The sequence below is a fragment of the Thrips palmi genome, unplaced genomic scaffold, assembly GCF_012932325.1.
Source record: "Thrips palmi isolate BJ-2018 unplaced genomic scaffold, TpBJ-2018v1 HiC_scaffold_10, whole genome shotgun sequence".
In the NCBI taxonomy this organism is placed as follows: domain Eukaryota; kingdom Metazoa; phylum Arthropoda; class Insecta; order Thysanoptera; family Thripidae; genus Thrips; species Thrips palmi.
Window position 1 is genome coordinate 11549426 of NW_023144621.1, and position 24151 is coordinate 11573576.

The 24151-nt window shown below is 60.7% G+C and overlaps 2 protein-coding genes across 2 annotated transcripts in view; both read right to left on the reverse strand.

Annotated features, from left to right (window-relative positions):
* Nucleotides 1-20893, reverse strand: part of LOC117638964 (receptor-type guanylate cyclase Gyc76C) — a 33063-nt gene extending 12170 nt beyond the window's left edge. The window contains exons 1-3 of the mRNA XM_034374213.1: nucleotides 20645-20893; nucleotides 2298-2503; nucleotides 2023-2226 (exon numbers count right to left, since the gene is read on the reverse strand). Coding sequence (XP_034230104.1) covers nucleotides 2023-2226; nucleotides 2298-2480 — 387 coding nt within the window. The 5' untranslated portion in view covers nucleotides 2481-2503; nucleotides 20645-20893. The remainder of the gene's footprint in view (nucleotides 1-2022; nucleotides 2227-2297; nucleotides 2504-20644) is intronic.
* A 775-nt stretch (nucleotides 20894-21668) lies between these two features.
* On the reverse strand, nucleotides 21669-24101 carry LOC117650850 (5-methylcytosine rRNA methyltransferase NSUN4). The gene is made up of 9 exons (XM_034394464.1): nucleotides 23897-24101; nucleotides 23617-23796; nucleotides 23266-23522; nucleotides 22812-23149; nucleotides 22597-22728; nucleotides 22369-22523; nucleotides 22176-22300; nucleotides 21960-22097; nucleotides 21669-21877 (listed from the first exon to the last, which is right to left on the reverse strand). The coding sequence occupies exons 1-9, from the start codon at nucleotides 24020-24022 to the stop codon at nucleotides 21709-21711; spliced, it is 1620 nt and encodes a 539-aa protein (XP_034250355.1). The 5' UTR covers nucleotides 24023-24101; the 3' UTR covers nucleotides 21669-21708.
* Nucleotides 24102-24151: the final 50 nt, after the last annotated feature.

Below are 24151 nucleotides of genomic sequence, written 5' to 3' on the forward strand. Positions count from 1 at the left end.
GGCGGGGCGGCCGACGGGGCGATCGCGGCGAACCGGGTCGTAAGAAGTAGCGGTTCGGGCTGTTTTTAAGGGGAGTGCTTTGGCTGTGGCCGGGCCGGGCCGGGCCCCACCGGTACTATCGGTCGCTGCCGCGCCACTGTGATCAGACAAGGCGCCCCGCCCAGCGCGGCCGCGGCCACGCCGAGGGGTCGACAACTACCTCGAGCCGTGTACGAGGTAGTATATATTACCGGTAATATAAGTAATATAGGGTAATATAAGGTAATATACGGAAATAAAACAACGGTAATATATGATAAAAGAAGATGAGAACGTGACACAGTATCCTTGACTAAGGCTAAAATCAAGAGTTCTGGCTAGAATTTTGGTATTATGCAGACCTTACCCTCGTTTCATGACAGCGCCCCCTGTCAGATAAAAGGTATGCAACCCGATGCAACCTATCTGACAAAAGTATGGCGCGTAGCTTCATGTCAGATTGAACACGGACATCAAATCCGAATTTCTTCCTGTCGCAAGGAGAAGCCTAATAGCTTTAACACCTTGATACCAAGGTTCAGTACGGCAAGTTTAACGTTAGTTTAGGTTAGAAACAAGCAAATCACAGAAATATGTGGTAATATAGTGGTAATATAGAGGTAATATACGGTAATATAGGGTAATATACGGTAATATACGGTAATATAAGGTAATATAGAGGTAATATAAGCTCTGCGTACGAGGTAATATGGGAGTTGTCGACCCCTCGGGCCACGCCCACGCCAGTGTCCCCGCAAGAAGGGCCAACGCCGCGGCCCGCGGCTGAAGGTCCAGTTAGGCCCGGCCGGCTATACATTACCGCCATAACTCGCGAGGCCCGGCCGGTGCCGGCCAGTCCCGGCCAGTCCCGGCCGGGCCGAGTAATGCAGACAAAGCGACACAGCGGGAGAGCGAGGGAGCGAGAGAGCGCGACCAGCGTGCTCGGAGTTCACCGGGGTAATCAGGCGGGATTAAAACAAATCTCGGACAGACAAAAAAAAGATGCTTCCGGAAGGTAGTTTACCTGAGTAGTCGGCTTGGCCAATGACGGCGCGAATGCTACGCGAACGACGACGCGTGGCTCGCGGCTCGGCGATGTACTTAGCTGCTGGCTTGCCGGTGCCTTGCCGTTGGCCGGGGTGAAAGATTGCACTTTCTCCCTCACCACTTTATCTTCGCCCCACGCCACCCCTCCCCTCCTCACTAGAGTCATGACACGCTCGGCTGCGGCCCGTCCCCCTCCCCGTCCCCCTCCCCCTCTGCCCGCCGCCGCGCCTACGCGGCAGAGATTTGCCAACGCTTTGCCACTCACTCAGACCCACCACATTCTCATACTCGCGTGGTGTGCATAATGCCTCCCGTCCCCGGCCGCGCGCCTCGTCCGAAAATGGCCTCCTGTCTCTCTCTCTCTTTCTGCGGGGTGCGGTGGCGGCTCTCTCTGCGACAAAGAGAGTCCAGTTTGCCGTCCGACTGGTCCCTAGGGGCGGTGTCGGCTGAGATTAAATCCGCAGCCCAGTGGTAAGGGCCATCAGGCAACAACTCGCGGCGACAGGAAAAGTCAAATTTCAGTTTTATGGCTGGCCCGGAATTTTAGTGTAGAGGCCGCAGCCGCGCCGGGGCAGCCCGGGCGGGCGGGTTAATGGCGAAGGGCACCGGCCGTCGTGTCTGCATGGCCGTGGCCCGCACGCGGCCTTTTATGAGGGTGTCTCTCTCGCACTGGAGCGCGTTCTGTTTCGGTGCGAGAGAGATAGAGTGCGATATGCAGAACCGCGCTGCTGAATCTCGAAAGTAATTCCGTGGGCGGAGGGAGGGAGGCGTCGCGACAGCGCCACCGTCTCGTCTTGGTCGCACCGTCGCAGCGTCGCAGCGCGGAGCATGGCGCCTGCGGACAGCGGGGTAGGCCGCCCGCCACGCACGCGCGCGCAACGGGACTGCCGGCCGCCGTTCGCAGGCGCTCGGCCAGCAGCGCCAGCAGCGCCAGCAGAGAATTAGGGGCGTACTCACGTAGGAGATCATGGGCAGGTTGAAGGCAGCCGCCAGCTTGGCCTCGTGCACACACGTCTCCTGCGGCCCGATGAAGGCGCTCACGTTGCGCGTCCACAGCGCGGCCGTCTCCAGGATGCTGGTCACCTCCTCGCCGTACGTCTCGGACACTAGGAAGTCCAGGCTGTGTCCGCGCGAGCCCAGCAGCCCGTCAGGCGCGACCAGCTGCGGAGGAAGGACAACGTTAAATGCGACATGATTTTACAGTGTTTCAGGGACGACGGTCATGTACTCACCTCGTCCCTGGCGAGGGCGATGGCCCCCGAGATGGCGAGACCCGGCCGGTGGTAGCGGTGGTCGTAGGGCCGGCGGTCCGAGCCGGTGAGGTAGCCGACGAGGAGGTGCTCGCCCACGGCCAGGATGCCGACGTGCACCAGGGCCAGCAGGGCCGACAGGGCCACGGCCCCGGGCCCCGTCATCGCGTCACCCACCCGCCATGGAGCTGCAACAGCGAAGCGGTGCGTCAGCGCGTCGTCGTCGAGGTTCCTCGCAGGGGTCATGAACGTTACGGCGAGCAGGCAGGTTTACACCACGGAGCACCCTTGGGGGCGAGAGCAAACCGCAGCGCTTGGAGTGCGTGGGCGTAGCGTGGGACGCGCAGGGTCATCGGCGAGCCTGGCTCGGCCTGGCCGCCGCGGGGCGCGGCACGGCGGCGGCAGGCCGGGGTGCGGGGTGAAGGGTGGGGCCTCCCTGGTGGCGCTCACCTGCCAAAGGGCACCTGTTGCGCGGGGCGCCGTCGCCACCCACTCCTCGACGTCGACGCGCGCGGTGCCCTTTGACCCTTCACCTCACCTACTGTCCGTCTAGCATCGCCACCTCGGGGAATCCCCGGTGCAACCCGCGGCCCGCGGCCCACGCAGAGCAAGCACACAAGCAGGCTTCCACATGGCTGCAAACTCGGTGCCTTGCTCGGTGTTACCCGGCGCTATCATGCCATCCGAAAGGGCGGCGCGGGAGGGGGGAGGGGGGGGTGGCGCGCACCCCCCGCCGGCCAGTGATAATGGACGAATCTGATCCGGCGAGAGAGAAAGAGAGAGCCAGAGAGGGAGAGGCTGACATAAAATAAATAAAAGCTGCTGTGGGAATGAGCTGCGAGCTCTTTGGGCAGAGCGACTGGCCGGCACGTAACCGTTAGCTAGTTATCGACCCCCCACCCCTCCGTTTCCGGCCGAACCCGCACCGCGCTCCCTCTCCCTCGCTCTGCCCTGCTGGGCCGGGCGGCCGGGTGGATCTGGGTGCCTTGTGAGCACCCCGAGCAGCCCAGTGCACACCCCGAGCACGGCAGCGCGGCAGCGCGGCACGGCAAGGCTCGTATTAGTGGCACGCCAACCCTTACTTAGTCCAGTCCCCCCCCCCCTCTCCGGCCCGGTTATTTTATCTTAGAGCAAAACGCGGTTCGGTGGGTAATCTTCGCGGTGCGGCCGGGCCGTTGACCGCCGCGGTCGTGGCGTGGCGTCTCATTCCGAGCAAGTGGTGCTTTCGTCGGTCTGTCTCGCCCTCTTGCGGGGCGCTTCACGGGTGTGAGGGAGACAGAGCGACCTAAGTGCGGTTCGAAATCGGCTTGCAGGGCGACGAGGAATTTGTGTGTGTTGGAGCGGAGGCACGCCTTTCGGCTCTGACTGAAGAGGAGCCCTCCCCTCCGGCCTGGCGCTGCTGGCGCTGCTGCCCCGTGGCCTGGTCCGCCTGGCCGGAGAGCGAGCGGCGGCAGCGGGGCGGCGTGCACTGGGGCGCGGGCAGGGCAAGCTGGCCGGGCCGGCGTGGTCGGCGGTCGGACGCAGACGGATGGGCTGGGATGGGATGGGCCAGCTTGCCCAGCCTAGGAGACTGGACAGCGCCGAAAGGCCGAAACCACGGCTGTAATCGAATAACAAACAAATCTGATCGGAGAAGGGGAGGGGGAAGGGGGGCGCAAGCTGGGGCCCTGCCGCCGGGTTCTCGACGAGGTGCCCTCCGGCCGCCGCCCCGGACCGCCAGTGCCACAGCACTGTCAGGAAACAGCCGCGCCGCGCCACGTTCAAGGGTCGGCAGAAAGGCAGAGACTGGCGGGGCGGCACAGTGGCAGAAAATCGCCTTGATTTAGGGGTAAGATTTATTGCACGGCCGCGATGCCGCGATGCCGCGATCCCCTAGAGATGGCTGAGCCGATCGCCGCCGCCCCTTCTTATGTCTTCCTCGCCCTCGCCGCCCCGCAGGCCCCGCAGGCCTCGCCTTCGAAGCGCCATTGAGGGCAACATGCCTCCCCTGCCCCGCCCTCGCCATGGAACCACTAATTGGCACTCGGACCACGGGACGGACATAAACAGGCTGCAGTCGGGGCACCAGCAGGGGGGGAACCCGAGAAAAAAAATCAGTTGTGCCAGGATTCGAACCCGCACCACGGTGAGTCATAATAGACTTGCCTGACACGAGGTCAGGCCGTTATTCACCCTGCTGCCTCCGCGGGAGAGTGCGTGTGTGTGGGGGTGAGAGAGAGGGGGCGGGGACTGGGCGGCGATTATGTGGATGTCAGCTTGGGCTGTCAGCCAGTGGTATTCAGTTGAGTAAGACCGCGCGCGGTTCCTTCTCTTTCGACTCTCCTCCCTCCCTACCACAGTCAGCATCATTTCTCAGTTTCCTTTGCGTCCGCCGCCACACTGCTCGCTCCAAGATACCCCCACAGTGCACCCGTAAGGGGGTTATCGGTGACCCCACCCTGTCTGGCGCTCTGGCGGCGCCCGTGAGGTGGCGAGGCCGAGCGAGGCAGACGGGGGGAACGGCCTTGCGGATTCGCCGAATGCGGGCGGGGAACACGACGACCCCGTTCCCCTGGATCAGAACCTGCCGCCACCTGCCCCCCCCCCCCCCTCCGGCCCTGGCCCACATCCGGCATGCGGCGGCACACTACGGCACACACGGCACCGCCAGGGCACCGCCGGCGTGGATTGAACGCGATGCGGGGCGGGACCTGGGCTGTTCGTCATGGACAAAAAAAATAATAACAATAATAAAAATGAAAGTAAATCTGGCGTACGTGGACTGCATCGGCGCGCTATCTCTGCTGCGCCCGCCCCGCCACAACTGCCCCCTTCCGCCCTTCGCCCTTCCGCCTCGTTCCGACGCACCCGGGCCATCCATCAGCCGGACCTACAGCATCATCAGCACGCGTGCGCGCCACGCGCCGTGCCGTGCCGAGCCGCAGGGCATACCGCGACGTTGCGACCGACCGGCCAGCAGCCTGTTCGCAGCCTTTCCATCTTTCGCCACTTCATCTGGCTGCTGGCGGATTGCACGCACAGTGCAACACGCACGCACACACACACACGCACTCGCGATACCAAGGGCGAGATTTTATTTCGGACATGAATGCAGTACATCACTTTTCGGGCGTAAATGGCGTATCTGATAAACAACAACTTGTTTCACTCCCCGCACGGATCCCTCCCCTTCGCCCACCCCCCTCCTTTCTCTCTCTCACACACGCGCGCTCGCTCCAGCAGAGCTGAATGAGTGTCTCCTGCTCCGCGAAGTTTGGTGGCTTAGTTGTTGTTGCTGTTGTTGTTGGCGGCCGTGGCATCGAAGCTGATTGGTGTTGTTTGTCCAGAGAGTTTGACCAGAGAGAGTAGCCTATTAGGGTCTTCAGTGCGGAAGCTCCCCGCCGCAGTTGGTTCGGGCTAGCGGACTCTTAGGTGCGTTCTTCCGGTTGCTCTGGCCGCGTTCAGTGCGCCCGACTGAGTCGCCGACACTCGCAACCTAAAAAAACCTCTCAATAAACCACTCGCAGCAGCGCTACACGAGCGCGAAGAAAATAAAAAACAAACCAAAAACAAAAAGACGAAACAAACACAAACAAAAGCGAGGTCGGCGAGGTAGGGTGGCCAGGCCAGGGCGGCGGAAGGCTCGGAGGAGTTCGCTGTGCGAAACCGCCGGGGCAGAAAATGAATGTGTCGCGACACATGAGAGGCGCGGCTAGGGCGGAGTGAGGCGGCTGGAAGACCTGGAAGACGGGGGTGAGGAGCAGGAGCGAGAAGGACACAACGATGCACCGAGGCGCCTCGCAAAACAAAGCCGGAGTCCCGACGTTTTCAACGTCCAACTCCGACCGAGTGGGGGCGGGGGTTGATTTTTTTTGGGGGGCCCTTTTTTGACCTTGCCACCATTTTGGCCGATGGTTGCCATGTTGCCTACACTGCCACCTGCGCGTTCTCGAAGCTTCTCTCCTCGCATAAGCAGCTGTCAAAGCCAATCTTGCTGTCTCCGAAAGACGCGGCAACAGTAGGCAGGGAGACGCCTGCAGACTGCCTCCGAGGCCCCTACGTCACTCCGTCCCTCTCGCACCGATGCGGGACGCTCCGTGAGTGCGAGAGAGACAGAATCGGTCTGCAGGAGAGCGGGGCGAGGATCGCAAGCATGGCGATAAGTTTGTTTCCTGTCATCTTCTTTTCGCTTCCAGAAGTTTGGAGGGCGGCTGGCTGCCGGTGGTGGTGCACGGGCACGCCGCCGTGCCGAACAGCGCGTCCCTCTGTCTCGCTCGCACTCGCTCGCACTCGTGAGGCGCCCCGTCGGGGCGCGAGAGAGACAGAGGAAGAGCCTGCTGCCTGGTCCCGGTGACAGCGGGCCGCCTCGCCTAGCTTCGCGTAGCTTCGCCTCGAAACACCACGAAATGGGAAAACGGCGCCGGCCTCCCCGTCGGCCGCTGCCCTCGAGTGTCAGGGGGGCAAGGGGCCGGGCAGGGGCAGGGCAGGGGCAGGGCAGGGGCAGGGCAGGGGCAGGGCAGGAGCAGGCCACCGCACCCCACCCCGCGCCCCGCGCCCCGCGCCCCGTCGCCGACCTTGAATTTCAATGTACCGGAAGAGGGAACGAAAGGGAAGCCAGTCCGAATGGAATGGCTGACTAGCCGGCGCCGCGACAACGCCGGCAACGCCGACAACGACACTGGCATGTATGAGCCGGAACGACCCGGACATGCCGCCACGCGCCCCGCGTCGCCGCCGTGCACTCCCCACCCCCCACCCCACCCCCTCCCCCGACGCGTGCCAAGGACCACGCACGACTTGGCCACGAATTTTCGTCACGCAACTCCATGAGATTTCCGCACAAATTTCCGGGCGAGTTCGACTGGCGCGCGAGCGGGCCGGGCCGGGCCGGACGGCGCACTGTGACTGTGGCCGGCCGGGCGTTGGCCCTGGAAGCCTGGAAGCGAGCTGGAAGCCAAGGAAAGGGAGTCTTTCGCTTGCCAGGCAGCAGGCAGCCCCCGCAATCATGTAGAGAAGAATATATCACTTGACCTTGCCCGGGATTGAACCCCGTCCAATTTGGCGAAAGCCAAAGCATGGCCTGCGTGTGTGCGGAGGACCGCCGCTCTGGCACTGCCCCCAGCTCGGCCCGGAGCCACAGGCCCCGGGCCGGCGGGGTGGGGTGGGGACGAGTGTGGGGGCGGACCCTGGCTGGACCAGCGCCATGGACATGTGCATGTGTTGAAGGTAGGGACCGCCCGATCCGAGGGGGCAGAGAACCTGCCAGAATTTTAACTACATGCTAACAGCTCCTGATTGCGAGGCCGAGTCTTTTGGAGGGAAAATAACGGGAGAGGAGAGCGCTTTATTATTCTTTAACAGAAAGAAAAGCCTCATTGGTCTGACGGACCCTCTCCGCCAGCCATGGCTTCCACAGTCGCGACCGCAGGAAAGTCGTGAAAACAATAAAAGTGAATCGTTGCCGTGCTCGCTGCTCGCCGAAAACGGTGACCTGCGCCGCCTCGGTGGCGCCCCGCTCCGCCCCGCCCCGCCCCGCCCCGCCCCGCACGGGCCGCACAGTCGGGGGCGGCTCGACATTGGCCTCCGACTCCGAACGTGCCGAATTCATTAGGATTGGCCGTTCAGGCGGGCAGACGGGCAGGCGGGGGCGACGACGGGCTCAGCGTCCAGCAGGCTGATTCCCGAGGGTCGTTTCATCGCCCTGCTGCCTCTGTCGCACTCACGGGGCATCCCGGGGAGGGTGCGAGAGGGACAGACCCACGAAACGGTGTTCGGAACCAGCCTTGAGACAAGGTCGCAGTGCCATGGCGACGACGCGGTAAACGCTTTAACGCCGTCGGGGCGGGGCGGGTCGGGGCCGGGCGGGTCGGGGCCGGGCGGGGCGGGGCGCTCCTCATTAGTCACGTCCTGACAAGTCCTTTCTGAATGGCTCATCCGGGGCCACGTCCGCTGCCGCCACCCGCGGCTTGGTTAGGCAGGCTTCCGGGGGCGGCCAGGGCGGCGGCCAGGGCAGGCAGACGGACAGACACGCGGACGCCGACGCGGCGCGTTTCAATTTATCTAACGCCAGCCATTTCTGCGTCTAGCCGGCGCGGCGGGGCGGGCGGCGGCCCGGTCCGTAATATAATGCGCGACTTTTCTCTCTCTATCGCGGCGATAGGCTGGATAGGGATGGCGTCCCGCAGGGCCGCAGGGCCGCAGGGGCAGGGCCGAAGGGCCGGAGGGGCGACCCCGGGGAGAGAATGGAGGCGAAGCAGTGCGAAGGACACGCGGGGGGAGGGGGGAGGGGGCGGTGATCGCGACCGCGAAGATGAGTGGTTCGCGAATATTCCGAAGGTTAATGGAATATTGCAACCCGACGACACAGCTCTTCCAGCCGCACGGGGCGGGTTGCGGGTGCGGGTGGGGGAGTGCTGCGGGGCACTCGACAGCCTAGGCCGTGGATGAGGCAGGCCAGGGCCAGGTCCGTCCTTCTTAACTTCCTTAAGTTTGGCACGGGTCTGCCTGCGGCCTGCGGGGACGTGGCAGCGACGGCCGCCGCTACAGTGCCATGGAGACGAGGGGGAAGGGGGCCTCCTTTTCGCTGGTGGCAGTGAGCTGCGAGCGCGGCCGCCGAGGAAGTCGATGGGGGTAACTTGGAGACACTAAAAAGGGCGGCGGCGCGCGGGAACCAAGGGTATAACCAAGGGGAACCAAGGGGAACCAAGGGGAACCAAGGGGAACCCTCTGGCAGGCCGATAGTCATCCCGGTGACGTCAGCACGGCAGCATGGCGTCGAAGAGACACCGGGAGGGAGCGTCGAGCGTCATGCAAAAAACGGGTAATAAAAGGGAAATCCTGCGGGCGAGAAGCACCGCACGAACGAGCTATGGGGTACTTGCACTTCTTACGGCGGCCGCGAGGCACCGCGAGGTGGCGTCGTCATCGGCGTCCCGGGGATCGCTCCCATTTTCTCCCCCGACGGCGAGGACGAGGACGACGCGACCCCGGGATGAATGCCTGCCAGGCTGCCCCGCGCTGCCAGGCCAACGACAGCGTGCAGCGTGCCCGGCCGCCCCAACTTTCCATCGGCAAAACTGTCCAAAACGGGATAGTTAGCGAGCTCGCGCCGCTGATGCTGTCAGCCTGGCTGGGCCTCGCCTCGCGTGGGCTGAGGCAGGCTGAGGGCTGCAGCGGGGATTCCGGAGGGGAGTGTCCCCCAGGAGCGGGCCTACCCAGGCCTGCCAGTCTGGCCCGGTCTGGGTGCCCCGCATGGCCCTGAAGGCCTCCCCACGGCCTCTCCACCGGACCCCTCTTTGAGGAGGCTGTCGGCCGGGATATTGGCAGCTAAGCGCCACGATGGGCCCAGGGCACAGGCCCAGGGCACGGGCCCCTGAGGCTGCAACATGAGGCGCCCAGGCCCAGGCGTCCCGGCGCGCCCTGCGCCGAGGGTGGCCGAGGGTCGCACGGCCTGCAGTCCGCCACTGCCGCGTTCCTCCACGCAGCCCTTCCCTCCCATTGGCTGTGAGTCACCGAAGATGCTAGTCACATCCAGCGAGGGGAACATGACATAATAGGAGTTGTTTGTCGAGTTGTGGGGCGTCCGGATTTAATAAATGTGGTTTGGTCACTGGCGCGCGCGTGGCAGGCCTTGGGGCTTTGGGGCTTGGGAGTTGGCCTGGCCCGGGGTGGCGGTGGCAGGCTCAGGCCGGCGGGTACGGCTGTGACAAGGTCGTCCTCCGCCGCCTTTTTTCACCACTCCGAGCCGTGTTGGATATTGGTGCTGATCCGGCCGCTACAGCTCTGACGTCACGTCCCCATCTCGGCCGCCCCGGCCAAGGCGTCGCGACGCATTTTTCTGGAGGCGTCGCCGCGTCGCCGAGACTGGAGGCCGTTTGATGAGTGGCGTCCCACCGGGGGGATTAGAGCCATTCAGGGAGGAGCAGGGAAAAAACTATGACAAGCGCGAAATGTCTTCTGCAGAGTTTGCCAGACTGGTCGGTCATTCACAGGTCCATCCAATAGCCCCGCCAAACTGCGGAGACTCGCTCGCTCCAGGACCGTCGCTTACGTCTCTCTCTCCGCTCTCTTTCCTACTTGGTCCTTCAAAAACAGCGGCTGAATTTTTTTCTCGCGCATGACGCGGTGGAAACGCAATAAAGTGGCCTCTGAATAACATTAGCGGGGACATTCATTGTCCGCGCGGAGTGAGCAGCATTCACACCAAATTTCAATACGGCTCGAGCAAGCAGGGGGGAGGGGGCAGAGGGGCTTTGCAAACACACGGGCTGCGGAGAGTCACAGGCTGCCAGGCTGCCGGGCTGCCGGGCCGGGCCGGCCGGTCCATGTATCCCCGCTGCATTTACATACTACCCCCGGCGGCGCGGGGACGCCAGCCTCGCCGCCTCGCCGCCTCGCCGCGACTGAGCTGGATTAAATCGGCTCAGCGGCTCCACGTTCGGCCGGGCCGTCCCGAGGCCCGTCCCCACACGCGTCTGCAGACTCACTCCGAGAGCCGTCTCCGACGATCTGTCTCTCTCGCACTCGTGGAGCGCCCCGAGAGAGAGAGAGAGAGAGAGAGAGAGAGAGAGAGAGAGAGAGAGAGAGAGAGAGAGAGGGAGAGAGAGGGAGCGCGACGGGGTGCGTCTGCTGGCTGTGGCGTGCCTAGCGGGTGTCACAAAACGTCCCCCGCTTCCGGTCCCGCTGAACAGCGGTGGTTCGTGGTTCCGTCGCTCCGTCTCTCTCGCACTCAGGGGGCGCCCCGTCGAAATAACACTGCGCCTAATTGTACGGCCGGCAGATTACAGGCATCAGCCATTCCCAGCATTTGAATAACGAATAACGAAACGAACAACGGTGAGGTAATGGTCACCAGCGGTCGGCCGCAGCGATATGCATAAGCTTGTCCTTGCTGTGGCCGCCATTCCGAAAGGGGTAACTTTTGTCGCTCTGTCCCTCTCGCACTCGTGTGCCGTACCGTAGGGGTGCGACAGAGACGGAGCGACGAAGCCGGCTGTCGTACCGGCCGGATTTCAACCCGGCGGCAGCACCCCATCAAGGGTCGCAATTCGACAAACGAAACGACCAACACCCGCCGCCACCAAACGAACCTCCGGCGGCGACGCGCGGCGCGTAGGACGCCGTGGCCGCGGGGGTTAACGCGCGCGCCGATCCTCTTCCCGGAGGGAGCTGGTTCGAATCCCCTCCGCATTATTGTCTTTTTACCGCCACAAAACGACGCGGATCTCCACGACGACCCCGTCGCAGCGGACGTACCCCTGACTGCCGGCCCCGCCCCGCCCCGCCCCACGGGGGCCACGACAACGACGCAGCTGTTGAGGAAGTGGGGCAGGCAGGCAGGCAGGCAGGCAGGCAGCCACTGCAGCCAGCCGAGCGATTCCGCCGCCCGTACTCCTCGCCCTTTCTCTCTCGCACTCACCGTTCTAGCCCTAAGGGTGCGAGAGAGACAGAGCGAGGAGGGCGCGTGGAACGGCGGCGGCCGACGCGTTACTCCGCCTTTACGATTGACTGGCTCTCGCCGCTGCAGCCGTTGGCGCCGTTGGGCAAGGTCCACGGGGTCCACGGGGTCCACGACGATAAAGGGCGGGGCTTGGCCAGTGCAGCCAACACCAACTTGCCCAACAAATTACTTAAACCGTCCACCGTCCCGCCAGCGGACGCCAAGTCGGGCGCGGTGCTTGTCCGGCAAACATCCCACCGAACGGAACGGCGAACGGCAGAGCGGAAAGGGCTCGCCGAACGGACAAACGGTCCCGGACGACTTCCGCTGCAGCGCGACTCCGGACTCCGGACTCCGGACTCCAGACTCCTGACCACAGACAAAGACCACAGACTCCAGACTCCGTACTCCAGACTCCAGCGCAGCACCAGAAGGCCGGGCCGGGGAGGACATTAGGCCAAGCGGCCCTGACTGATGACCGCTGGAACAAAACGTCCGGCTGCAGATGCACTGTAAAAATATCCATACTTGGGTACTGAAATTGCTCAGAAAATAGGGCGCGGAAAAGTTACGCAACTTTTGTTCAGGTTCTCCGTAGTCTCCATCAGTAAGTAACCCCTGTAAACCGGTAGGGAAACCATGAACGGATCTTCCGTATAATTGGTGAATTAGCGGACGCTCCGGGTAAATTACTCACCAGATATTTTCGGAACGTTTTCTGTACTTTCTACCAGTGTGTGCGCGGCCCAGGAGGGCCCAGCGGCACCGCGAGCAGGCGAGGCAGGCGAGCCCTTCGCCCTGGGCGAGCCGCCCCCGCCGCCACCCCCACCCCGAGGGTCCAGGGACGGCGTCCTAGGCTTATCGCCCTCATTACATCATTCCGCCAAGAAAGAAAAGAATGCAGAGTAGGAGGGGCGAGGGGGTCGAGGGTTCCCCGGCCATACACGCGTCGGCGCTTCCGCGTACAAAGCCCGCCGCTGTTTCGGGGCTTTTCCGAGCTTTTCCGAGCTTTTCCGGCTCCATGGAAAGGAGCAGCAAGCAGCGATGCGCCGCCCGGTGCGCACAGCGCGCAACAGGGTTTTTAGTCGCTTTTTGTTTCACCCTGGCGTCCTATTTTATTTATTTGTTTATCCCTACCGCTCTCTTTCTTTCGATACGTTACTTCCTCCCGATACCCCAGTCCGGCCAGTTCGGCCAGCGCGGCAGGTCACGAACGGCGAACAAGGGCGGAACCGATAGCCCCCCCCCCCTTTCCATTTTTCTCCTCCCGACTGGCGCCACTGTTCACCCACCGTAACCGTTATTTCCCAGGAATAAAGCAGGAAAAATCCCCACTTAGGTTGAAGAAAAACATCCCCAGAAAATGAGAGAATTTTTAGATAAATTTTTCAGGAAAATTAGGGGAAGATTCCGGAAAGTCAGAAGAAACTGTCCAGGGCTTAAGAAAAAAAGTTGTCGCCTCTCTGCTCGGCGCCACCAAGGCGGCCGTACAGCGCATCGCCTCGCGGCACGTCCCCGGCATTAGGACGGCTAACCGGGGGTTGGCTTTAATCCGGGCGCCGCGCTGCAACAAACATGTATTCCTGCTCCGCGAGCGGCACGCTTTGCTGTAGAATACACACCAGTGTGAGTGCACCGTGCCTGGGCGTTTCTTTCGCTGCCAGGCGGAGAGACCCAAGGGCCGTGAAGGGGTCCGGGGAGGAGGTTTACTTGCTCGTTAGCTCACATGTGACGCCGAGGTTGGCGAGCCCGTCGTCGTGGACCCAACACCCCAGGCCACGGAGCACTGTGAGCGAGGGCTGCCTCTCCGCGTGTGTGTATTTTCCAGAAAATTAGCGACGAATCCGTGGTAGCGAGAGTGTGCGTCTGCATACGCTAAGCCGCGGCCCGTCGTGCGCTTGACGTTCTTAGAGCGCCGCGCGCGCTTCAAGAGCTCCAGTCTCATTTCCTGATGGCACAAGCTGCCGCTGCTGCGGCGCGTCTCGGGGTCGTCAGCCCACACGAGGGATGCCCCCCCCCCCTCCCCTCTCCAGCCACCCCCCGCGTCCGTCCGGTCCGCCACTACGCGATGGTGCGGAGCGAGCGCCGTCAGCCCGGCGGGTAGGCAACACAAGCAACACAACGCACGCGCGTCGGCGCGCTGCCTACCTCGCAGGCTGACGGCTGAAGGCTGCGCTGCGCGGCGCTCCCGCATCTGTCCGCCGCCAAGGGAAAGTCGCCTCGGTGCGCGCGAAAAAAAGAGGAGACAAACGAGAGTCAGGAAGGGAGGGGAACAGGGGGAGGGGGTAATTCACTCGGGCCTCGATAAACAGCTCTGTTGTCACAGGCCCCTCGAGTTTGGCTCGTTTCGCGGGCCGCTGGGCAGGCGTGCGTAGGGCGTGCGGCGCGCGGCGTGTCCGGTCCTTCCCTTCCATCCCCTTCCCGGCCGCGGATTCGTTCTTTCTTTCTTTCCCCGCAACAAAGCAGTGCGAAGTGCGAACCAAGAGGCCAGCGCAAGGGCCAGCAGCCTGCCGCCAGCCGGCCCGCACCACCAAGCCTGCGGCCTGCGGTTCCGAACGGGTCCAGCCAGAGCCGCCCCCGGCCCGGCAGCGAGCACCCAGCACCCCTCTCCCTCTCCCCTTCCTGACGACGCCTTGAGTGCAGCCCAGGGCTTGGCCCAGGGCTTGGCCCAGGGCTTGGCCCAGGGCTTGGCCCAGGGCTTGGCCCAGGGCTTGGCCCAGGGCGCAACTCTACGCCTACACACGCTGGCCGAGGCAGCATCGGCAGCGGGCTCATTCCGAACAGTGACTGTCTCTCTCACACTCACGGGGCGTTCCTCGGGAGTGCGAGAGAGACAGAGCGACGAGGCCGTGTTCGGCAAGCAGGCAGGGGGACGGCGGGACGAGTCATGAGGAGGACAAAGGGGGCGTCAGTCTTGACTTGACGCGTTTGGCGGGGCGGGGAGGCAAGGGGGGCGCCGGCGGCTTTCTCGGAAAGCGGGAGGCGGACTGCGAACGGAAATGTGGCCGATGAGCGGGTTCATGTCCCTGGGCCCTGGGCGCTGGGCAGCGTCCCTATACTGGCAACGAACAAAGCAGACATCTCCCCTCCAAAAAAAGTCAACAAAGCGCAACGACAGTCACAAACAAGAATGGCCAGAAGGTAGACAACGAGTGCTCCCACAGCCTGCACTCCGCACTGCACCTCCCTCCCACACCCCTTCCGCCTGGCTTACCCTCCACACGAAGACGTTAAAACCACCCCGGCGACGCCGCCTGCCGGCCTGCCCGCACTGGCCGGCCAACACCGCCAACACAGCCCCCTACCGGCCCTGCCCCCAAAGTGGGCCACTCTGCTTGGTTTCGTTTCCTGCCCCCTCCCAACCCTTCCCCACTCCAGGCTGCAGGGCCCGCTCCAGGACCCCCGGCTGATTCCAGAGGGGTGGGGGCATGCACCCCGCAGCGACAAAAGCAAAAGGCGGTCATGTGAGTGTGGTGAGTGTTCGGGTGGCGTGGCGGAGCGTGGCGGGGCGCGGCGTCGGGACGGGTAGCCCTCCTGAGTGGTTGCGGGCGAAAAACCCGACCCGCGACGAATGGGGGGAGGGGGCCGTGAAGGGGTACTGACCCGCTACACCACGCATCACTTACCCCCGACAAGGGCGGCGATGAAGACCATGAAGACCGCCCCCCCCCCGCCCCGCCCGCCCGCCCCGCCACGCCTCGCCACGCCCAGCCAGCAAGAGCAAGCCGTCAGGAACAACCGTTAGAAAGCGACTTACAGCGTGTAGCACACAACGCACTCCGACTCGCGGGCCGCTGCGCCGGTGCTTCTTCTGGGCCACAAAGTAAGTCACCGCCAGGCAGGCGGGTGGCGTCCCGGCGCAGTAACTCCCCCGACAACAGGTGTAAACGGGCGGGTAAGTAAATCGCCGTGAGCGGCGGGGCCGGGCGGGGCGGGGCGGCCGAGCAGCGGGGCGCACTTTGCGCAGCCCCCAACGCCCCCACCCCCTCCCCTGGAGAAGGACCGCCGCTGCGCGCGTGCACTTCTTACAAAGCGCCGCCGCCCTCCGCCGCCCGGCTGCCGACGGTAAAAGGAGCTCGCCAAAAAGCAAAAAGGAGCAGACATTTCCATTTTTATGCGGGAAACGCTGGGAAACGTCCGCCGGCTGCCATACGGACCACGGACTCGGACGCCGCTTGTCCAGATTGCGCGCATTGGGCAACAATGTGCAGAGCGCTCGGCCCGGCCCAGCCCGGCCCTGCCCTGCCGGCGCCGCGGACTGCAGGACGGGAAGGGCCGGGAAGGGCGGCGAGGGAGGCGGAGAGGACGAAGGACTGCGCGCATTTGGGTCATGAGGAGTTTGCCCACGGAGCATTCCACTCAGCCAGCTGACCTTCTTTGCGAGGGAAGAGGAAGAGGAAGGGCCGGCGAGGCGAGGCGAAGGACCTCGCCATGGAAATATTCCCGCATTTGTCAATGTGCGCTGTGTGCGCTGTGTGCGCTGTGTGCGCTCGCTGGGCGCTCGCTGGGTGCTCGCTGGGCGCGGCCCTTCTGATTATTGCTTTTCTTATTGTCTCACGATGACTCTCCATTCCATCCATCGTGACTCCGGCGCCCGCAGCGCGCAGCGCGCAGGGCCCCGCCTCGGCGCGTCGTGGCACCCAGTCGCCGCCAGTGATTCGGCCATTCATTTCTTGAATGAGCGCGGCGTGGACTGGCGGGGCGGGGCGGGGCGGGGGGGTGGGGCGGGGTGGGGCGGGGTGGGGCGGGGTGGGGCGGGGTGGGGCGGGGTGGGGCGGGGTGGGGCGGGGGGGCGTGGGCGGGGCGGGGCGGCGGGGCGCGGCCCCCTGCAGTGCGAGGACCACGGAGGGGCACCACACGGCTGCACTTTGTCACGATGCCAATTCGTGCACTCATAAAGCCTCAGCAGCCCAGCCCCGGTACTGTGAGATACCGACGGGACCCGCGAGCAGGGAGGGCAGGTCTGGTTAGGTTAGGTGCCGCAACTTGGCCGCGCCGGAAACCGGAAGGAAGCGCAGCTGTAATGAGACTGGGTCAGGCAGGCAGGCAGGCAGGCAGGCAGGCGCGGCCTCAAACCCGCATGGCGGCGAGGCGGCGAGGCGCGGTAAACCGTGATGTGATACTGATAACGTTAGGTGACGAACGCGGACCGGGGCGGGGCCCGATTCAGAACGGTGCTTTCATCGCTCTGTCTCTCTCGCACTCGTAGGGCGTCCCGTTGGGGTGCGAGGGAGACAGATCGACGACAGGACTGTGCGGACGGCGAAATCGGAATGATTGGAGGGGGCCAGCTCCGGAGCCTGCAGCCCCCGGCAGCCCCCCGCTCCAGGCCAAGCCAGGCCAGGTCCAGCGGGGTGGAGTAACGTGAGACGCAGACTCCAGTAACACACAACACCGCGGCGGGCGTATCCCGTTCCAGGGCGGCGGCCGGCGGGGCGGCCGGCGGGACGGCAGGACGGCGGCGGCAAGTCGAGACAGGGCTCGCGCCGCTCGCGCCGGCCGCGCCAGCCGAGGCAGGCCCTGCCTGCACGGTCAAAACGGTTCCTGGTTTTCCCAGGAACCCCCTGGAAATCACCTATGTCTTCGCCATAGGGCTCCTGGGAAAACCAGGTACCGTTTTTACCGTGTGGCCCTGCCCGCTCGCTGACTATACCCTTCTAACTTCAACGGCTTAGAAATTACTGGGGGAAAAATTCTCCGGTTCGTTCCAGCATGGCGCACACCCTGCGTTTCTCCGACACATCCAGGACTCCGCTCTCCAGCGGAGCGACTCCTGGAGAAGTGAGGCGCCCAGCCGCGGCGATGAATGCCTCTTGTTTAGTTCGGGGTCGAAGCCCCAGTCACTCCCGCTCTGCGTACACCACCTCACCTTTTGCCCATGCAAATTTAATTAAAAAATCCCCCCCTCCCCTTTGGGAAAAGAAGAACCTGAGATGTGAATAAGGCTAAGGACCTCCACCCTCTTTCCTAACTCCGCGCGAGTTTTCTCGTTTAATTGCGCGTAAAAAAAAGGGGGAGAGCATGACTCCCGCCGCCCGCGGGAGGATTCGCAGGTTCGCCACTCCTCTGCCCCACTTTTCCCCCTTGCTTACATCCCCCTACAGACTTCGTTTGAAAACAAACTGGCGGTACAGTAATGTTGTTTGCGTCGTTTGTATACCCCAGCCTATTCAGACTGCGTGCCGGTCTGTCTGTCTGCCTGCCTTTCTGTCTGCCTCAGGTAACTCGACTTGCACGCCCCACCAGGTGGGATTGTTTCAGATCGCTGTGAGCGGGGCGCGGAGCAAGGCCGGAATCGAGGAACTGTGTAACGAGTTTGCATTGTGGTGCCTTTCACGCCCTCCCCCTCTCCCCCATTCTGCCCCAAGGCCTCCTCGACACGACCAACACGACACACGGGACAGGTAAGCCCTTCGGCCCGTCGCCAACTGTTCGCCAAGTTGCGGGTTAATGGGGCAGTGGCCCTCGAGTGCCGCCCCGCCCCGCCCAGCCCCGGGCCCTGTGCGGTGCCTCCACTGCGACACGGCCGACTAGCGTGGCTTGACGAACAGATGCCGGAAACGGCACTCGGAACAACTCAATTCGCGACACCACCGCGAAAAACAGAAACTCAACACCCCTTACCCCTTGGCGCTAAGCGAGCCGCCTGAAAGGTAGGCAGAAAGACACACTTTGGACGACCCTGCATCCGCCAACGGAGCCAGCCGCCAGCCACAGTCGTGTGTTTGGACGAATGTGTACTGACCGGGGCACCCAGGCCCCAGGGCCCTCGCAGGCGGGGGAAGGAGCGGCGTGCGTCCTTTCCCCCTTCCACGCCCGCCCCGCCCCGCCATTGCCCGCTCTAGCCGGAGGCGATAAAGGCTCGGCACGGACTGTTTGGGTGTCGCTTTCGTTTGGCACACTCTCCCGGCGTGGCGCCCAGTGCCGCCCAGTGCCGCCCTGCCACTGCCAAGCCCCCCGGCGTGCCCCCTCCCCCTCCCCCCTGGGACTGTCTCTTCCGAAACGCCTCTCGAGTACTGCTACGTAATCCCCACCAGTCTCGCGGCACCTGGACACTCGCACTCACGCGCACGTCGCACACTCACACTCTCACAGACAGAGACATCATAACAGGCCGCCGGTTCGAATCCCGGCAAAGTGGCCCCAAAGACTTTCCAAAGCGACGGTTTGTTTTTTCCGCAAGGCTCTATTATAGGCCTCCAGTGACCCATACTTCGGGCGCCAGACTCCGAGCAGAGCCTAGGCGCCCGGCCCGGAGTCGGGTCAGCGTGGCGCGCTTCCAAGCGTCCGAGCCAGTCCTGCAAACTGATTCCGAGAGTCTCTGTCTCTCTCGCACTCAGGGGCGTCCCGCATAGGTGCGAGAGAGACGAAGCGACGAAAACGAAAGGCGTTTCCAGGGACATGTCGGCAGCGCTCCGCTTCCTTTTATGGGTCTGCACTGTAAAAATTCGTTGTTGCTTTATGACAAAACAAAGGATGACTGTCAGCCACACTTTTCGCAGTGTGGGCGTAACGCTGCGCCAAAAACGCACTCGGCCCCGCCATTTCGCAGTTCGGCAAAAGGGGAGAGGGGAAGCAAGAAAAGAAACCGCTTGTTGCAAACTCTAAACGAATTGTGGCGGCGCGTGCCGTCGTGTCCGATCTCGTTTAAGATATTGGACGTCTGGCGAGTCGAGTGGCGTGGCGTGGCGTGGCCTGCCAAGGCGGCCGGTCCTGAGTCCTGGCCTCAAAGTCGTTGTTATTATTGTGCGGCTGCAGGCTTTGCTTGCCTGGCTTGCCTTTGGCCTGACTGGACCTCGGGCTGGACCTCGGGCTGGACCGCCACCGGACCGGCCCTCTTCGCGTGTTGGCAAAAACTAAAAACTAAAAGCAAAAGCAAGAGCGACGCCGGAAAAGGAGGTTGGCGTGGCTGCCGTCCGGGGATTGCTCCAAGAGCAAGCGAGGTCCTGGCTGTCTCATCGTCTCATCGTCGGTAGTATGTCGAGGGCCACATTTCCGAAATGCCTACCAACAATGCCATGCCGACGGGCGGCAACAGTCGGCAGGAACTCCCCGGCAGGGCGGTCGCAAGCGTCACTGTTTTGACTTGCCCGCCGTGGACAGCGCGACGGGCCGCGGAAACGAATCCGACCGATAGGCAGGGAAGGCAAAGAGCCTCGGCCGGCCTAGGCGCCTAGGCGAGCGTAAAGCCTGCGCAGCCTGCGCCTTCGCAATCACCACCGACAGAGATAGCCGGGCGGGCACTGCTTTCGTCGTTGTCTCTCTCGCTCGCTTTCGGGACACCCCATGAGTGCATGAAAGACAGAGCGATGAGAGCGGTGCTCGGCACCAACCTGCAGGCCGCGCGGTGCGGGCCTGTCCCGTCCCGGCCCGTCCGAAACTCCAGAACGGGCGGCAACGCGGCGCCGTGTCCCACATGCCGAATCGTCTTGCTTGTTTCTCCAAGACGAGGACGAGGACGAGGCCGGAAGGTGGACATGAAGCACCTCGTCGACGGCCCGCGCCCCGCCCGCGCCCCGCCCGCGCCCCGCCCGTCGCAGTTTTCTCGCTCATTGACCCCACCAGGTGTCGCTCCGTCCCTTCGGGCCCTGTTCGGGCCCATCGCGCTGCCCCAACGCCCCACAGCCCCAAGGCGCAGGGCAGCAGGACCCGCGCGATTCATTACACTTACATCAGTTGCAAATGGACCGGACTGGGGCTCGGGGCTCTGGGGTGGACGGTGGACGAGCGGCACGGCGTTTGGTACACTCAGGGAGATAAAAAAAAGTCCAAATGATGTAAATATGACCGCAAAATGAATGATTTTTGTGAAAATTTAATCCGTTTTGTATCAAGATGACATTATTTGAAGTCGCTCCTGATCGTGTGCTGTTGGATGCCGCTATGCTCGGCTTATGCTGCTGCTACTCACCTCAGGTGACGGGGTAAAGATGCCTTCCAGCTCCGCGCTCCGTCGCGGTGGCCCGGTGGGGCTTCCCCGGTGAGACACGCCCTCACTCAGACCGGCGTCGCGACACCCCTTCAGCGCACCTCATCCACCGCACGCTGCACGCTGTACGCACAGGGCACGGCAGGCTCGAGACGATGAAGCAAGTGAACAAGTGCGCGGCGTGCGGCTCTGCTCCGGCCACGGCGCCGGCCACAGTGTGGTGGGGGTGGCGCTAGGTGGCGCCCACCGCCCCTGGCCGCCCTAGCCTCCCCGGCCTCCGAGCTCCAAGCCGGCTGTTGCTGCAGGGCCTGCAGGGCTGGGGGAGCGTGAGAGCGCGCGTAGCGTCCGCGTCCCCGTGCGTCGTGAGGCAGGCTGGCAGGCAGGCTGGCTGGCTTCGCAGATCTAACCCCCCCGGCGCCTCGACGCCGACTGGCCGGCCGGCTGCGGTGCGGCGGCGCGCCTCGCGGTGGAGCCCCCCGATGCCTCGATGCCGACGTGACGCGGAGCAGTGCGTGGTCGCAGAGAGAGACAGAGAGAGAAAGCGCCGCGCCCTGCAGGCGGAGCAGGCGGAGCGACCGCTAAGAACGGCAGTGGTTCGCGCCATTCTCTGCAGTGTGATTCCGAACATGCCTCGTCGCTCCGTCTCTCTCGCACTCCTACGCAACACGTGCCCGTGGGGAGTCCCTGAGTGGTCTTCAAGGCAGAAACAGAATAATCGTGGCTTCACCGCCGTCAAGCTCAAAGAGCTCCAAGGTTTCAACGCCTGCGAGGTAGGCCACTGGCCCGGCCCTCAACACACCGCTGCAGAGACGGTGGCCTACCTTGCCTCTGAAGCGAACCACTCGGATCATCTCCATCGGCCAGCAGGAGTTGCTTCAGTTGACATTCGTGCAATTTCAGGCATTGTCTCGCTCTCACTCAAAAGTTCCGAGCGACCGGCTGCAGACCGCTGCCGGCCTATTGGCGTTTTTTCAGGAGCCCTGTGACCAACGAAATGGAGCACGTCTTCAAAAGGCTATTTAAGAATTTATTTACTTTTTCTTTAACTATGATATGATCACATCATTGACTTTTGGTTCTATGTTTTTAACAATTTTACTGAAATAGAGGGGGCCACAATTGTTTGGTAGAAAAGGAACAACTAGATGACCATATTTTCCACTTGTAGTTATCTTCATAAAAGGCAACAGAGGCTCGAAGCCTTTGGACAAGTCCCTGGAATAAAAGTTACAATTAGGCGTTCTGTCTTAAAAATATTAAAACAGAAATTAATAATTAAGTACGGAATGACACTAACTTAATGGTAAAAGACATGCCAGAGCTAGTCCATAGATCCTCCAAGGCCTTCTGCACAACACCATCATTTTGAATGGGGGACATGGATTCAGTGACATAAACAACAGTACCACCTTCCTTTACCAGTTCAAGTGCTTTCCTGGAAAGTTAACAAGATTGATATTTCAAAGATCTTAAATTGTGATGTAGGAAATACCAAGAACATTACAAAGTTTACCTAAGGAATGCAGTTTGAACTTCTGGAATTTTGATCCTTTGCTTTACTCTTGCAGGATTAAACAAATTCTCTTCTTCTGAAGTAACTGCTTGCCTGTCTCTTGTGTTTGGCACTGACACAATTATCTGGAAAACAGAGGCTTAAAAACAACAATTTACCTTCATTTTTTTAATTGCTGAAAAAGGATTGTTACCTTGTTAAATTTCTCTTTCTCTTCCATTTCAAGTGGATGACAATCGGAAACGTGTATATTAGATTCCATTTCACCAGCATCATAGAAATAAGACTTCATAGTTCGCAGAAAATATTTAGCTCGGCCAGTATTGTCACAATTCATAATAAACAACCCTTCAAGAGAGAGGTTTTGCATAAAATATTTGCAAATAGCTGGAAATAATTTGGGTTTGACATTGCCACTTACCTGGTACTAAAGTCTGAGAGATAATGATGGGGATATCGAGGTTGAGCGATGTTAGGTCTAGCACCACATCTCCCTTCTTCACATCAAGGGCTAAAACAGGAGCAAGCGATCCCAGGCTAATAATGTGGTAATCTGGTAAAAAAAAATATTGTCAAAACATTTAAACAAAAATTATTAGCATTTTAAAAAAATTCATTATTGACACTATTACAAACCAAATACATCTGTTGATCCTTTCTGGGACAGCTGAAAAGCATCACAATTTCCCCTCTCATAAGCAAAAATATCAAGAAGATGAGGAAAATGAATATCATCTTCAGGTTCTATTTCAATGGGAGCTTCAGGGCTTTCTTTGTAATAGCTGTAGTGAGCTGACTCTGGAATATAATCATCCATGCCTTTCAATTTTGTTGCCGGCACAAAATCGTAGAGGGAAGCACTCATCTCAGAGGCTAAGGGCCCTGGTGCAATAAGACGACTTTTATCATAGTCAGCTGTTTTCAAAGTTTCTGACAAGGGTAAATCTTTTGTAGGGTCTTCAGACACTTTGAAACTGCAAGAATGCGATAAAACAAATATCATCACAAAATACTATCAGGATAGATTTGTGTCCATCCTAAAATGAAAAAGCAAAAAAGACAACTGTAATGAAAATTTAACCAAACATACTTATCATCATCGTCACTGGCTTTTTCCTCAAATTGTTTGCTTGCAGAATTTCTAGATATTTCACTACTTATTGAATGTAGAGGCTCTGGATAAATTTGATCTGAATCTGCTCTTTGCTGCCTCAATAGCATTTCTTCTATACTGCCCTCCACTTGATACACATCTTGAGAACCCATCAAAACTTCATCTGGAAACTTGTCTTTCACAATTTTCTGTTGTTCCTCAAATATTTCACGAATATTGTACGCTCCTTCATTCTGTAATGTTAATTATAATGGAGGACAGGATGAGAAGCGACCAGCACCAAAAGTTATGCGAAACATCAAAATAGAATTAGAATACTTGACCTACTTGCAAATCCTTTAATATTCTTTCTTTGTCACTAAAATTATTAACAACAACCCCTCTCTTCGGTGCAGAAAGCAATGCCACCCGTATAGATGGCCACTGTTCCTGAAAGAGACTACCATAAAAATCGTCAAAATGTGACAGAGCTTTCGTGGTGGACCTGTTTCTCTCCCTTTCTAGTTCCTGAAATAGGCCACACAAAAATAATTATAAGTAACGTTTTTAGAAGAAAACACGGGACTTAGAGTATGAGTATGAGGCGCAGGACCGGTGTGGAAACTACCTTATATGCATTGCTGGCCCATCGTTTTGAATTGTAGTAACAGAAATGTGAGCCCACCCTCTTCGTGCATGACACGAACTTATGACACAGCATTGTCATCCGAATTAAATGCATTTCTGCGAACATAAATATCAACTAAATTGTTGTTGTGTATGTCGTCTGCGTTGCGTTCATGTAAGTCGCCATTTTGTTTCAGCTTGACCAACTTGTAAGATAAATTAATTCTTGTCAAAATGAATTAAACAGTTCCAAACT